Source organism: Anomaloglossus baeobatrachus, chromosome 5 (assembly GCF_048569485.1).
Source record: "Anomaloglossus baeobatrachus isolate aAnoBae1 chromosome 5, aAnoBae1.hap1, whole genome shotgun sequence".
NCBI lineage: Eukaryota > Metazoa > Chordata > Amphibia > Anura > Aromobatidae > Anomaloglossus > Anomaloglossus baeobatrachus.
The window spans coordinates 298,583,275-298,599,002 of record NC_134357.1 but is presented as its reverse complement, the minus strand read 5'-3'; the positions used below and the strand labels follow the sequence as shown (position 1 = coordinate 298,599,002).

The following is a 15,728-nucleotide window of genomic DNA, read 5'->3' as shown; positions in this document are numbered from 1 at the left end:
AAACTTGCTGACAGATTCCGTTTAAGGGTAACTATACTTTCACGTAACTTTTCAGAATAAGCTGTCCTGTGTATATGAGAAATAACACTATTTCTGGTCATTTTACGACTTGTATCCTGCATTTTTCCCAGTTTTCCAATTGCAAAGCTCTATCTCAATCTCTAATCCACTCTGAGCTGGTGGCAGGATACTAGCTGCATTGATCTCTCCTATACACACCACAGCACACAAAAGTGGATTCCTGCTTGTCAATCGATTAATAGCACACACAGACAAGCTACAGCAACATGGAGGATATTATACAACAGTGCTGAGCTGTAAGCCTGTGGAACAGCTCTGGGGTGAGTTTAAAGACTTGTTAGAAAGTTCACCATGATTTTCTATGTCTTGTTCTCTCATCGCCTCAATCCTCTTCTCTATACACTCTATAGATTGTAATGGGCTGTGTCACAAAACACCACAGTGAGCTAGAAGTCTGATATCTAAGGAAGACGAATTTTAGCTTTTCTTCCCCAGAGTTGATGACAAGTTCAAGAGGCAGGATTGGCTGGAAGAAGTGGCTGATAAGAAGCAGATTCCTCTGATAAGATATCCAAGGTTTAAAATTGTCAAAAAATCCAGCACTCAAAGCATGAAATAAGGAAATTTTTATTTAAATTTTTATAGAACGCAATTTTGTGTCAATTATTGTCAAAAACGTTTTGGTCTTCCGACCTTCATCAGTTTAACACAAAAAGGCTCCAATTCGCATATAAAGATTCCAGGAAGATAAGAAAGACTGCCCGTCCGGGTCTGCGATGTGTGTGATCGCAGACCCGGACGGGCAGTCTTTCTTATCTTCCTTGAATCTTTATATGCGAATTGGAGCCTTTTTGTGTTAAACTGATGAAGGTCGGAAGACCAAAACGTTTTTGACAATAATTGACACAAAATTGCGTTCTATAAAAATTTAAATAAAAATTACCTTATTTCATGCTTTGAGTGCTGGATTTTTTGACAATTTTTGATCTGGGGTGGGACCCTATCCAGGCACCAGCGCAATATTAGGAGTGCCACATTTCTATATTTATAAAGATATCCAGGGTATCACAAAAGTGAGTACATTTTTTAAAGCAACTATAATAAAAAGGTACAAGTTTGTATAGTCATAATTGCTTTGACCTGCACAATCATGCTACCAGGTAATTTTCAACACATTTAAACTAATAAACTAACAAAATTGCTTTTTTTTTTTTCTTTTATTTTGTAACCATTTCACCCCACTTTTTCAATAAATTAAAGTGAATGATGATGTTTAAAACTACAATGTCCCTGGCAAAAAATAAGCCATCTTTATGATTATGTAAAAAAAAAAAAAAGTTTTGACTCTTGTAAGAAAGTTGAAGAAACAAAATGACAAAAAAAATAAAAGTTGGCTTAGATGGGAAGGGCTTGAAAAAAGAGAATTTTGTTTACTTACCGTAAATTCTTTTTCTTATAGTTCCGTATTGGGAGACCCAGACCATGGGTGTATAGCTTCTGCCTCCGGAGGACACACAAAGTACTACACTCAAAAGTGTAGCTCCTCCCTCTGAGCTTCTACACCCCCTGGAGAACTAGATCTAGCCAGTTTAGTGCAAAAGCTGAAGGAGAATAGCCACCCACAAGTAAAAACAGAGCAAGAACCGGAACAACCGGAGACTCTGTCAACAACAACAGCCGGTGATAACACGCGGAACAAGAAGTGCCAACAGGCAACAGGGAGGGTGCTGGGTCTCCCAATACGGAACTATAAGAAAAAGAATCCCCGGCGGGGGAGGCACCTGAGAACACTGGTAAGCATCCGAAATGGCCGACCTAATCCAACGGGCTAAGGTCGGCTTAGAAGCAGAGAGGCCCTTACGCCGACCTGTGGTTAGCACAAAAAGAGAGGTGCACCTCCTAAGAGCAGCAATGCGAGACACATAGATCCGGAGAGCACGCACCAGATCCAAAGTATTCAACGCTTTTTTAAAAGCGATGAACAGGAGCCGGACAAAAGGAAGGTAGGGTAATGTCCTGGTTAAGGTGGAAAGCAGAGACCACCTTAGGAAGAAAGTCCGGAGTCGGACGGAGAACCACCTTGTCTTGATGAAAAACCAAAAAAGGTGACTCCGAAGAGAGCGCAGCCAAATCAGAGACTCTCCTGAGGGAAGTTATGGCCACTAGAAAGACCACTTTCTGTGAAAGACGAAACAAAGAAACCTCCCTAAGAGGCTCAAAAGGGGGGTTTCTGCAAAACCGTGAGAACCAAATTGAGGTCCCAGGGATCCAAGGGCCGCCGGTAAGGCGGAATGATGTGAGACACGCCTTGCAAGAAGGTGAGGATCTGAGCCAGCCGGGCGATACGCCGCTGGAACAGCACTGACAGAGCCGAGACTTGTCCCTTGAGAGAGTTGAGGGACAGTCCCAGCTGCAGACCGGACTGTAGAAAGGACAGAAGGGTCGGCAAGGAAAAAGGCCAAGGAGGATGGCCGGAAGAGCGACACCAGGACAGGAAAATCTTCCATGTCCTGTGATAGATCTTGGCAGAGGAAGACTTACGGGCCCAAGTCATAGTGGAAATGACCTCAGGGGGGATACCAGAAGCCGTCAAGATCCAGGACTCAAGAGCCACGCCGTCAATCTGAGAGCCGCAGAATTCTGGCGGAAAAACGGACCTTGTGAGAGAAGGTCTGGACGGTCCGGAAGATGCCACGGCACCTCTACGGACAGAAGGAGCAGGTCTGGGTACCAAGCTCGCCTGGGCCAGTCCGGAGCAATGAGAATGACTCGACGACCCTCCAGTCTGAGAACTCTGGGCAAGAGCGCTAGAGGGTGAAACACGTAGGACAGACGAAACTGGGACCAGTCTTGAACCAGAGCGTCCGCGGCGAATGCCTGAGGATCGTGGGAGCGAGCCACGTAAACCGGAACCTTGTTGTTGTGACGGGATGCCATTAGGTCCACGTCCGGAGTGCCCCACTTGCGGCAGATTGACTGAAACACTGCCGGATGCAGGGACCACTCACCGCCGTCCACGGTTTGACGGCTGAGATAATCTGCCTCCCAGTTTTCCACGCCTGGGATGTGGACTGTGGAAATGGTGGACTTGGAGTCCTCCGCCCATTGAAGGATGCGTTGTACCTCCATCATTGCCAGGCGGCTGCGTGTCCCGCCTTGGTGATTGATATAGGCAACCGCTGTCGCGTTGTCTGACTGGACTCGGATGTGCTTGCCCGCTAATAAGTGGTGAAAAGCTAGGAGAGCCAGAAGCGGCTCTGGTTTCCAGCACATTGATCGAGAGGGCTGACTCGGATGTAGTCCAGGTGCCCTGCGCTCGGTGGTGGAGACATACCGCTCCCCAGCCGGATAGACTGGCATCCGTGGTGAGGATCACCCAGGACGGGACCAGGAAGGAGCACCCCTGAGACAGAGAGGGGCCGAAGCCACCACTGAAGGGATCTCCTGGTCTGTGGCGACAGAGCCACCAACCTGTGCAAGGAGGAAGTCCGCTTGTCCCAACAGCGGAGAATGTCCAGCTGCAGAGGACGCAGATGGAACTGGGCAAAGGGAACAGCCTCCATTGACGCCACCATCTGACCCAGCACCTGCATCAGGTGCCTGATGGAATAATGGCTGGGCCTCAGCAGAGAGCGCACCGCCAGTTGGAGGGACTGTTGTTTGATTAAGGGCAACTTCACAAGAGCCGGCAGAGTCTCGAACTGCATCCCTAAGTACGTGAGCCTCTGGGTCGGAGTCAGAGTGGATTTGGGAAGATTGACAAGCCACCCGAATTGGGCTAGAGTGGCGAGTGAGCGAGACACTCCGCTGACAGTCTGCGCTGGATGAAGCCTTGACCAGAAGGTCGTCCAGGTAAGGAATCACTGCCAACCCCTGGAGGTGCAGAACCGCAACCACTGCTGCCATGACCTTGGTGAATACCCGAGGGGCCGTGGCTAACCCGAAGGGGAGAGCCACGAATTGGAAATGTTCGTCTCCGATTGCAAAATGCAGGCAACGCTGGTGAGAAACTGCAATTGGCACATGCAGATAGGCATTTCTGATGTCGATGGATGCCAGGAAATCCCCTTGGGTCATCGAGGCAATGACTGACCGCAGAGACTCCATGCGAAAATGCCGCACCTGAACATGCTTGTTGAGAAGCTTGAGATCCAGGATGGGCCGGAAGGACCCGTCCTTTTTGGGGACTAGGAAAAGATTTGAGTAGAAACCTCTGAACCGTTCCCGGGCGGGAACTGGTACAGTTACTCCGTTGGCCTGCAAGGATGTCACGGCCTGTGAGAAGGCGGCGGCCTTGGAGCAGGGGGGAGTTGACAGAAAAAATCTGTTTGGCGGGCTGGAAGAGAATTCTATCCTGTAGCCGTGGGAGATGATATCCCGCACCCAGTGATCGGAGACGTGTTGAAATCACGCGTCGCCAAAGTGGGAGAGCCTGCCACCGACTAAGGACGTTGCTGGCGCGGACAGATAGTCAAGAGGAGGCTGCTTTAGTGACAGCCGCTCCTGCGGTCTTCTGTGGACGCGCTTTTGTGCGCCAGTTGGATTTTTGGTCCTTAGCTGAGTTAGCGGACGAGGCCGAGGGCTTAGAGGACGACCAGTGAGAGGAACGAAAGGAACGAAACCTCGACTGATTTCTACCCTGGACAGGTTTCCTGGTTTTGGTTTGTGGCATGGAAGTACTCTTCCCGCCAGTAGCTTCCTTAATAATTTCATCCAGCTGTTCACCGAACAGCCGGGACCCAGCAAAGGGGAGTCCAGCAAGGTACTTCTTTGAAGAAGCATCCGCCTTCCACTCTCTAAGCCACAAGATCCTGCGGATAGCGAGGGAATTAGCCGAAGCCACCGCAGTGCGGTGAGAAGCCTCCAGCATGGCAGACATGGCATAGGATGAGAAAGCTGAAGCCTGAGCAGTTAAGGTAACCATCTCAGGCATAGATTCCTTAGTGAGGGAATGCATCTCCTCCAGAGAAGCAGAGATGGCTTTGGAGAGCCCACACTGCTGCAAAAGTCGGGGAGAACGAGGCCCCTGCAGCCTCATATACAGATTTGGCCAGAAGGTCAACCTGGCGGTCAGTTGAATCCTTAAGTGAGGTGCCATCAGCCACTGATACAACGGTCCGGGCTAAGAGTCTAGACACCGGGGGGGGGTCTACCTTTGGTGAATGAGCCCACTCCTTGACCACCTCAGGTGGAAAGGGAAAACGGTCATCAGAACCACGCTTTGGGAAGCGTTTGTCAGGGTAGGCCCTGGGATTGGACACAGCGGCCTGAAAACTGGAGTGGTTAAAGAACACACTCTTTGTCCTCTTAGGCGAGGTAAACTGGTGCTTTTCTGCCAGAGAGGGTTGTTCCTCTGATACTGGCGGATTGAGATCCAGTACAGAATTAATGGACGCAATCAAATCACTAACATCTGAGTCACTTTCGGACAGACCAATGGGGCACATGGAGGTAGTCTCCGAGCCCCCAGTAAAGGCATCCTCCTCGTCCTGCGAGTCAGCTTCTGAGACCGAGCCGCGGGACGAGGAAGGAGAGGGAGCCCTGCGTCTCTTCTTTGAAGGACGGGGTCAGGGACCAGATGATGAATCCTCTGTGAGCTCCGGTCCTGAGACAGATCTAGCAGCAGAGGCACCCTGTGAAGGGGGCTGATGCATGCTCAGCAAAGTCCTGGACAGATGTCCCATGGAGTCAGCAAAAGACTGGGAGATAGACCTGGTTAAGGATTCTACCCAAGCCGGGGGGTCAGCCACAGGAGTTGAAGCAGCCTGAGAGACCCCTGGGGGGGAGATTCCAGGCTGAGGCATCCTCAGGTTAGAGCAGGCATCACAATGTGGATAGGTGCTCGGCTCCGGCAGTAGGAGCTTACATGCAGTGCATACTGAAAACAGCTTTGGAGCCTTGCTCCTCGTGTGTGACATGTTGCTGGAGTGAGGGCTCTGCCAGAATGACCCCCAGAGAGTATATACAGAGGTCCACAACCAGAGGTTGTGGCTTACCAGACCGCTGGAGCGGTGTGGTTTGCCCTCCAGATCCCGAAGCCCGGACCCCCAAGCACCTCAGCAGGGATGCTGCAGACCAGAGCTGATCGCAGGGAAAATGCTGAGAAAATGGCCGCCGGAGCGAAGAGAGGGGGCGGGACTCATCTCTGAGAACGGGATCTGGAGGGCCATAGAGACTTATAGGGGAGGAGGCATGTACTCAATGAGGAGTGTCTCTCCCCTATGCAGAACGGCCGCTGGGCGGAGCCGCGCTGTCCCTCTGCATGAATGATATGTGAGGGCAGTGAAACCGAAACTAGGCCTCCGGCGAAGCCGGGGCCTAAATTTGAGCGGTGCGGCCGGCGCGCAGGCACCATCGGCGCGGTTCTCCGGCGACAGCCAGAGAACCCGCCGGAAATGTCACAAAATACACTCAGCACACTCTCCCACAACAAAGTGCAGGGACCCCCAATATATAAACGTCTCAGGTACTTAGCTTGCTGAGACGCAGGGTTCCAAATCCCTGGGGATGAGTGCTCCGGTCCAGCAGGATCCTGAAGGGCTGCGGATGGAGACCGGTCTCCTGGCAAGCATGGAGAACCGTGCTGGCTCCCACTTCAAGCCAGAGCCCAGGAGGGATGGTGAAGGAGCACGACATGTAAGGCTCCAGCCTTGCAATCAACCTTAACAGCACCGCCGACACAGTGGGGTAAGAAGGGACATGCCGGGAGTCCCGCTTGGACCCGCTTTTCTTCAAAGTCTTTCCAAAAATCAAAAATCAGATGAGAATGCATGTGTGGATGTATGACCTCCTGAACACAAAGCGATAAACTGGCTAGATCTGGTTCTCCAGGGGGTGTATAAGCTCAGAGGGAGGAGCTACACTTTTGAGTGTAGTACTTTGTGTGTCCTCCGGAGGCAGAAGCTATACACCCATGGTCTGGGTCTCCCATAGGAACGATAAAGAAAACCATGTTATAGTAGAATCCCGTCTTAAATAATAAGTAATTTCTGACAATACAATCCCTTTGTAGGGCAGATACACTTACCTTTGCCTTTTCACTGGGCTCAATGACCAATCCATTAGTAGAGTTATTCAACTCCCTGGACACAACACACAGGAATTCGGCTTGGTCTTCATTGCCATAGTTGTAGGAAGATCCAATACTGATAAGCTGAAAGACAATGACGTAAAGTCATCACACAATATGTACCATGGCATAGTTATATTATTAGCATATCAAGGTGCTCGTTAAAAGCAATTGGATGCTCAAATGGGTGCGACTTGACCACCCGAGTATAATAAGTCAATGGGGGACTTGATCATTTTTCGGAATTTTCCCTGAAGATCTAACGAAACAAGACTGTGGTGTTATTGTATTTGAGGGGACCCCTCTTCTGTCTGTCTGTCTTTACTATTTAAAAGCCGAGCCAGAAAGTCTAGGAGGGGGCTCATGGAGATGCGGGCCTTGCCAGGACTCTATGAGCCCCCTCCACCATGAACGTTGAGGAGAATTCATCTCTCAGGCTGTATTTAAACCAGGGTTTCAGTGAACTGTTCAGGATGTTGTCCCTTGGTTTGTTCCGGTAAACCAATAACTCGAACATTCTTCCAGTGTAGTCAGGTTTTGAGGTCTGTTCTCCAAACATGAAACTCTGAATTCCACGTCGGAGATACAGGCGCTTAGTGGCTGCAAATCTTGATGTAACAGACCTACCTTTGACCGTACCTCCTCTATTGTCCCAGTCAAGGAGCATTACAAATGAAGTTGGCCTGCAGTAACGGTTCTGAGATCTGGCATAAAGATAGATCTGGTCGTTCCTCCTCATCTGACCTATGACCTCCCAGATACTCAGGAATCTTAGCGGACAAAATGCTTCCCCTTAATGTAGAGGGTTGTCTACCAGGTCCTTATGGTGTGCAGGGCAGAGCAGCATGGGGCCAGTGACTCTGTATCTGAAAGAAGGCGCATATTCACTCTAAGTGGGAGGGGTGATTAGCAACTGCAATGACCTAGCTCCAAAACCACCCCCCCAGCTCAAGTCTAGATTGCAGTACATTGAACCCCTGACTGGAATCTGTTGAGGGGACTGTAGCAGGAGCTACAGAAAGACCATAGCAACAGCAGTACGCTGGCTCTAGGACCCTGTGGCATCCACCAGGCAATCTGTGTCTTTGCCGAAAAACTCTGGAGCTCAAAAGCGGTATCAACCAGGAGTAGGCAGTGTGAGGGGAAAAGCGCCAGGGGGGCCCGTCACTGTGCTCTCCTCCTCTCTCACATTGGCCCTGGGACAGAGATCCAAGATGGCCGCAGCTCTCCCTGTTGTGTGCATGTTGCCAAAACTCTATGGCGTGTATAGCAGGATGGTCCAGCAAATTCAACAGTTCCCCGATGTCCTGCCGTATCCTCTCACAATTTCTGGTTGGGTGGGTTGCTAAAGAACATAGAAAACCTAATAGGGTGGTCAGGATGACAGGAGCTCTGTTTCAGCGTGGCGGCTCAGTACATGAGCAAAACCATGTCCCTGTCATTACACTCTTTATTACTGCACTCAAGCTGGCAGTACAAAGACAAAGCGTCCAGTGTGTTTGGCAAGAAGATAAATGAGTTATATAGCCATCTTGTATATTTATGGCATATCTGTAAAATATGTCAAATATCTTGCAGCTATGCCATATCTGAAGAATAGGGCCCTTTCAGTGGAAAGGGGTCAGAATCCCCATATAAATGAATGAATTCTGACTAATGCTGCAATGACAAAGTCACGTGTTACGGCCCTTCAAATAGATGCTGGTCTGATTGTTGTGACCGGCATTGACTATTCCTTAATGCCATATTCTGTGGACATACCAGAAATGCACAAGGAGGGAATACCCCTTGAATTTAATTCTACTAAAGCAAACCAGTCATTAAAAATTTGGATTTGCAAATCTTGTGAATTATAGGGATACTGTTGAGAGACAGAAAATACAGGGGCTTTGTGTAGATCCAGTCCTACACAATGTCTGACCACTTGCATGCTACAGGGCTCACCTGCTCAAACTTCCACCCATCAGACATGGTGGACACCATCTGTGTCAGCTCTTCTTCTTGACACTGTAACACTCTGTAGACATGTTTCACTGGACCCTGCAAGTATAAAGATGATGGGAATATTAACAACCTACTATATTTTGCTATAAATACACATATGGTGCATTGACAAAAGGAACCCCATAGTGAGCGTTGGTTAATTCCAAAGCTTAGTAAAAGACATTTACACAACAAATGCTCTACCCTCCACCCCAAAAAAGTACAAACGAAAAAAAACAAAGCGAATTAAAAATCTGGAAAATATGAAGTCATGTCTTTAAAGCCCTTTGCGCACACTGCGTTTTTACCTGCGTTTCTTTGTGCGTTTTTGCTGCAGAAATTTCTTGAGAAATGTTTGTAACCTTTCTGCAGACATTCCCCAGCAAAACCTATGGGAAAAAATAGCTGTGCGCACACTGCGTTTTTTTCTCAAGAACACTTTTCTGCAGGTACCTGCATTTTTTGCCATAGATAATGGTAAAAAAACACAGGGACTAATCTGCAGAAAAAAATGCATCAGAAACGCGACAAAAACACGTCAAAAACGCGGTAAAAACACATGCGTTATTGGTGCGTTTTTTGAACGCAAGTGCGGTAATCTTTCAGACTCAAGAAATTTCTTGAGAAAAATCCTTTTTCTAGTGCGCACAGGGCCTAAAGTGGTTATCAACTAACTGGAGAATCCCTATTTAACCACTTAATGACCGCGGGCAGTAATCTTACGTCCTAGCAGTCATAGTATTACTGCCCACAGCTGATTTTTACAGCTGACATGTGTGCCTGCTAGGCACGAGCGGAATCATTTTCCACCCGTGCCTTTTAACCCCTTAAATGACGCAGTCAATATGTGACAGCCCCATTATAATGGCGACAACGGAAAACATTTACTCACAGCTGATACTGGAAGTCACATGACGTGATCACATGACTTCCGGTGGTTGCCATGATAGCACAGAGTCATGTGATGACTCCTGTAGCTTACATTACTCACTTCCTGCCTCATACAGCCGAGTGCTGGGTGAGACACGAAATGAGCATATCTGGTGTTCACAGCTGTAATCAGCAGATATGGCAGAGCGATCAGACAGCTGATCCATATAGTCCTCTAGGGAACCTAGTAAAATAAAAATTAAAAAAAAAAAGTTAAAAAGTTTCAAAAAAGTAAACAAATATAAAAAAAAAAAAAAAAAAAAAAAAAAAGAGAATTTTGTTACTTACCGCAAATTCTTTTTCTTATAGTTCCGACATGGGAGACCCAGACCATGGGTGTATAGCTTCTGCCTCCGGAGGACACACAAAGTACTACACTCAAACGTGTAGCTCCTCCCTCCGAGCATATACACCCCCTGGATGACAAATCTAACCAGTTTAGTGCAAAAGCTGAAGGAGGACATCCACCCACAAGTAGAGATAGAGTAAAACCCGGAATAACCGGAACCTCTGTCTACAACAACAGCCGGTGAAAACACACGGAACAAGAAACTGCCAACAGGCAACAGGGAGGGTGCTGGGTCTCCCATGTCGGAACTATAAGAAAAAGAATTTACGGTAAGTAACAAAATTCTCTTTTTCTTCATCGTTCCTTATGGGAGACCCAGACCATGGGACGTCTCAAAGCAGTCCATGGGTGGGAAATAAACAGAACTGAGAAGTAGGCAAAACCTAACTTCACAAATGGGCGACAGCCGCCTGAAGGATGCATCTGCCCAAGCTCGCATCTGCCGAAGCAGGAGCATGCACTTGGTAGTGCTTCGAAAAGGTGTGCAGACTAGACCAAGTGGCAGCCTGACAAACCTGCTGAGCCGTAGCCTGGTGCCTGAAAGCCCAGGAGGCGCCGACAGCTCTGGTCGAGTGCGCCTTAATCCCTGGCGGAGGGGGCACCTGAGAACATTGGTAGGCCTCGGAGATGGCCGACCTAATCCAACGAGCTAGGGTCGGTTTAGAAGCCGAGAGACCCTTGCGCTGACCCGTGGTCAGCACAAAAAGAGAGAGGTGCACCGCCTAAAAGCGGCGGTGCGTGACACATAGATTCGGAGCGCCCGCACCAAATCCAAAGTATGCAACGCTTTCTCAAAGCGATGAACAGGAGCCGGACAAAAGGAAGGCAATGAAATGTCCTGGTTAAGGTGGAAAGGAGACACCACCTTAGGGAGAAAGTCCGGAGTCGGACGAAGAACCACCTTGTCTTGGTGAAAAACCAGAAAAGGTGACTCCGAAGAGAGCGCAGCCAAATCAGAGACTCTCCTGAGAGAAGTTATGGCCACCAGAAAGACCACTTTCTGTGAAAGTCGAGACAAAGGAACCTCCCTAAGAGGCTCAAAGGGGGGTTTTTGTAATGCCGTGAGGACCAGATTAAGGTCCCAGGGATCCAAAGGCCGCCGGTAAGGCGGAATGATGTGAGATGCGCCCTGCATGAAGGTGCGCACCTGGGCCAGTCGAGCGATACGCCGCTGGAACAATACCGACAGAGCCGAGACCTGTCCCTTGAGGGAATTGAGGGATAGTCCTAGCTGCAGACCGGACTGTAGAAAGGACAGGATGGTCGGCAATGAAAACGGCCAAGGAGCATGGCCGGAAGAGCGACACCAGGACAGGAAAATCTTCCAAGTCCTGTGGTAAATCCTGGCCGAGGAAGACTTCCGAGCCTGAGTCATAGTGGAGATGACCTCGGAAGGAATGCCTGAAGCCGTCAGGATCCAGGACTCAAGAGCCACGCCGTCCATCTGAGAGCCGCAGAATTCTGGCGGAAAAACGGACCTTGAGAGAGAAGGTCTGGGCGGTCCGGGAGATGCCACGGCATTTCTACGGACAGACGGAGCAGGTCTGGGTACCAAGATCGCCTGGGCCAGTCTGGAGCAATGATTATAACCCGACAGCCCTCCATTCTGATCTTGCGCAGGACTCTGGGCAAGAGAGCTAGAGGGGGGGGGGAACACGTAGGCCAGACGGAACTGGGACCAATCTTGAACCAGCGCGTCCGCTGCGAAGGCCTGAGGATCGTGGGAGCGAGCCACGTAAACCGGGACCTTGTTGTTGTGCCGGGATGCCATTAGATCCACTACCGGAGTGCCCCACTTGCGGCAGATTGACCGGAACACTGCCGGATGCAGGGCCCACTCGCCGCTGTCCACGGTTTGACGGCTGAGATAATCTGCCTCCCAGTTTTCTACGCCTGGGATGTGGACTGCGGATATGGTGGACTTGGAGTCCTCCGTCCACTGAAGGATGCGTTGAACCTCTAACATCGCCAGGCGGCTGCGAGTGCCGCCCTGGTGATTGATGTAGGCAACAGCTGTCGCGTTGTCCGACTGGACTCGAATGTGCTTGCCCGCCAACAGGTGGTGAAAGGCTACGAGAGCTAGAAGTACAGCCCTGATTTCCAGTACATTGATCGAGAGGGCTGATTCGGACGGAGTCCAAGTGCCCTGTGCTCGGTGGTGGAGAAATACTGCTCCCCAGCCGGAGAGACTGGCGTCCGTGGTGAGGTTCACCCAGGACGGAGTCAGGAATGAGCGTCCCTGAGACATAGAGAGGGGCCGAAGCCACCATTGAAGAGAGCTCCTGGTCTGTGGCGACAGAGCCACTAGCCTGTGCAAGGAAGAGGTCCGCTTGTCCCAAAAGCGGAGAATGTCCAGCTGCAGAGGACGCAGATGGAACTGGGCAAAGGGAACCGCTTCCATTGACGCCACCATCTGACCCAGCACCTGCATGAGGTGCCTGATGGAACGACGGCGGGGCTTCAACAGAGAGCGCACCGCCAGATGAAGGGACTGCTGTTTGACTAAGGGCAGCTTCACAAGTGCCGGCAGAGTCTCGAATTGCATCCCTAGGTACGTAAGTTCCTGGGTCGGGGTCAGAGTGGACTTGGGCAGATTGACAAGCCACCCGAATTGGACAAGCGTGGCAAGAGTGAGCGAGACACTCCGCTGACAGTCTGCACTGGAAGAAGCCTTGACTAGAAGGTCGTCCAGGTAGAGGATTACTGCCAACCCCTGGAGATGCAGAACCGCAACCACTGCTGCCATGGCCTTGGTGAAAACACGAGGGGCCGTGGCTAACCCGAAGGGGAGAGCCACGAATTGGAAATGTTCCTCTCAGATTGCAAAGCGTAGCCAACGCTGGTGTGAAACTGCAATTGGCACATGCAGATAAGCATCTCTGATGTCGATGGATGCTAGAAAATCTCCTTGGGTCATTGAGGCAATGACCGATCGCAGAGATTTCCATGCGAAAGTGCCGCACCTGAACATGCTTGTTGAGAAGCTTGAGATGCAGGATGGGCCGGAAGGAGGGCCAGGTCCCTGGGGGGGGGGGGGGGTAAACGCTCCGTCCGGCAGGATCCTGACAGGGCTGCGGATGGAGACCGGTCTCCTTCAAATCAGAGAGAACCGTGATGGCTCCCACTTCAAGCCAGAGCCTCAGAGGATGGTGAAGGAGCGCGGCATGAGAAGGCTCCAGCCTTGTAAAGTCAACCTTAACAGCACCGCCGACACAGTGGGGTGAGAAGGGACATGCCGGGAGTCCAGACTGGACCCGCTTTTCTTCCAAATCTTTGAAATCAAAAATCTTAAAAATCAAAAATCAGAGGATGCATGTGTGTGTGTGTGACCTCCTGAACACAAAGCATTGAACTGGTTAGATTTGTCATCCAGGGGGTGTATATGCTCGGAGGGAGGAGCTACACGTTTGAGTGTAGTACTTTGTGTGTCCTCCGGAGGCAGAAGCTATACACCCATGGTCTGGGTCTCCCATAAGGAACGATGAAGAAATAAAAAAGTTCAAATCTCCCCCCTTTCGCCTCATTGAAAATTAAAGGGTTAAAAAAAAAAAAAAAAAAATACACACATTTGGTATCGCCGCGTTCACAAATGCCCGATCAAAATATAAAATCAATTAATCTAATAGGTAAACGGCGTAGCGGTATAAAAATTCCAAACGGCAAAATTATGTTTTTTGGTCGCCACAAATTTTGCGCTAAATGCAATAACAAGTGATTAAAACGTAGCATCTGCACAAAAGAGGTACCGTTAAAAAGGTCAGCACGAGATGCAAAGAATAAGCCATCACTGAGTCATAGATCCCGAAAATTGAGAATGCTACGGGTCACGGAATATGGCGTAAAAACGTACGCCAATTTTTTTCTGACAAACTTTGATTTTTTTTTAACCCCTTAGATAAAAGTAAACCTATTCATGTTTGGTATCTATGAACTCACAACGACCTCAGGGATCACACTGATACATCAGTTTTACCATATAATGAACACGGTGAATAAAATATCTCAAAAACAATAGTGCAATCGCACTTTTATTTGCAATTTTTCCGCATTTTTAATTTTTTAGCTGTTTTCTAGTGCACTATACGGTAAAACTCATGGTTTCATTTAAAAGTACAGCTCGTTCCACAAAAAATGACCAGATTGACTGAAAAATAAAAAAGTTACGTCTCTTGGAAGAAGAATGGCGAAAAAAAACAAAACGGAAAGCGCAAAATCGACCGGTCGTGAAGGGGTTAAATGAAGTACTCTCCTTTTGTAAAATGAATAAAACATATACTCACCTTCAAGGAACCAATCTCATTCAAGGAACATGGATGACACTTATGCCAGGTGTGCCCTGCAGCATCAGCGACCGCTATTTGGCTGCTGCTCTCTTACTTCTCCTTGTCCAGCATTTTCCTGAAGGAGGTAAGAGCCCAGCATCCCAATAGTGGCCGCTAAATAGCTGCAAGGCACACATGACCTAGCAATGCCATTGCTGGAATGGCGCCGATGCAGGAGGGGAGTATCTCTCTTATTTTACAATGGGGACAACTTCATTTAAAGAGGTGATGTCCAAAGAGTGGACAATTCCCTTAAGATGTAATGAATAATAATAATAATAATAATTTTATTCATTTATATAGCGCTGTTAATTCCATAGCGCTTTACATACATTGGCAACACTGTCCCCATTGGGGCTCACAATCTAGAGTCCCTATCAGTATGTCTTTGGAGTATGGGAGGAAACTGAAGAACCCGGAGGAAACCCACGCAAACACGGGGAGAACATACAAACTCCTTGCAGATGTTGTCCTTGGTGGGATTTGAACCCAGGACCCCAGCGCTGCAAGACTGCGGTGCTAACCACTGAGCAACCGTGCCGCCCAACAGATTTGTAACTCAATCTCTCAGTTGGAGAGTTTCTTTAGGAAAATATTCCAATCCCACTGATTATTTTATAGGATTATAATTTCTGGGTGAAATTAAGAAAGCTAATTAGGTGCTCTATACATGCCCATATATATGCCCAGCAACAGCTGAAGGGCCAGTTGTGTATGGCTTACCTGTGACGTTCTATTTTCATTGTCTCGAATCCGCTCCTTCACTAGTCGCACAAGTGAAGCGATGTTATAAAACTCTGCTTCTTCCAAAACCCCTGTGTGGAGAAGATACAGCCAATTTAACAAACGTGAAGCTGATTCTATTATTAACAATTCATCTGCTCTTGATTGAGGGCTCGCTCAAAGACGCGATCATTCTCTCTTCCGAGAATGGATTGTGGTAATGACACTCGGCTCGGCTCAGACACTGATCAGAGTTTGAGCTGAATGTCATTCACGGTGATCAGATTCTCTCATGTGTAAGAATTGTAGAACCGACGCGAAGAAGATGGAA

The 15,728-nt window shown here is 48.9% G+C and overlaps 1 protein-coding gene across 1 annotated transcript in view; it reads right to left on the bottom strand.

Moving 5' to 3' along the window:
- Positions 1-15,728, bottom strand: part of KCTD2 (potassium channel tetramerization domain containing 2) — a 31,772-nt gene that overhangs the window by 2,442 nt on the left and 13,602 nt on the right. The window contains 3 exon segments of the mRNA XM_075347484.1: positions 7,049-7,174; positions 9,035-9,130; positions 15,398-15,489. Coding sequence (XP_075203599.1) covers positions 7,049-7,174; positions 9,035-9,130; positions 15,398-15,489 — 314 coding nt within the window.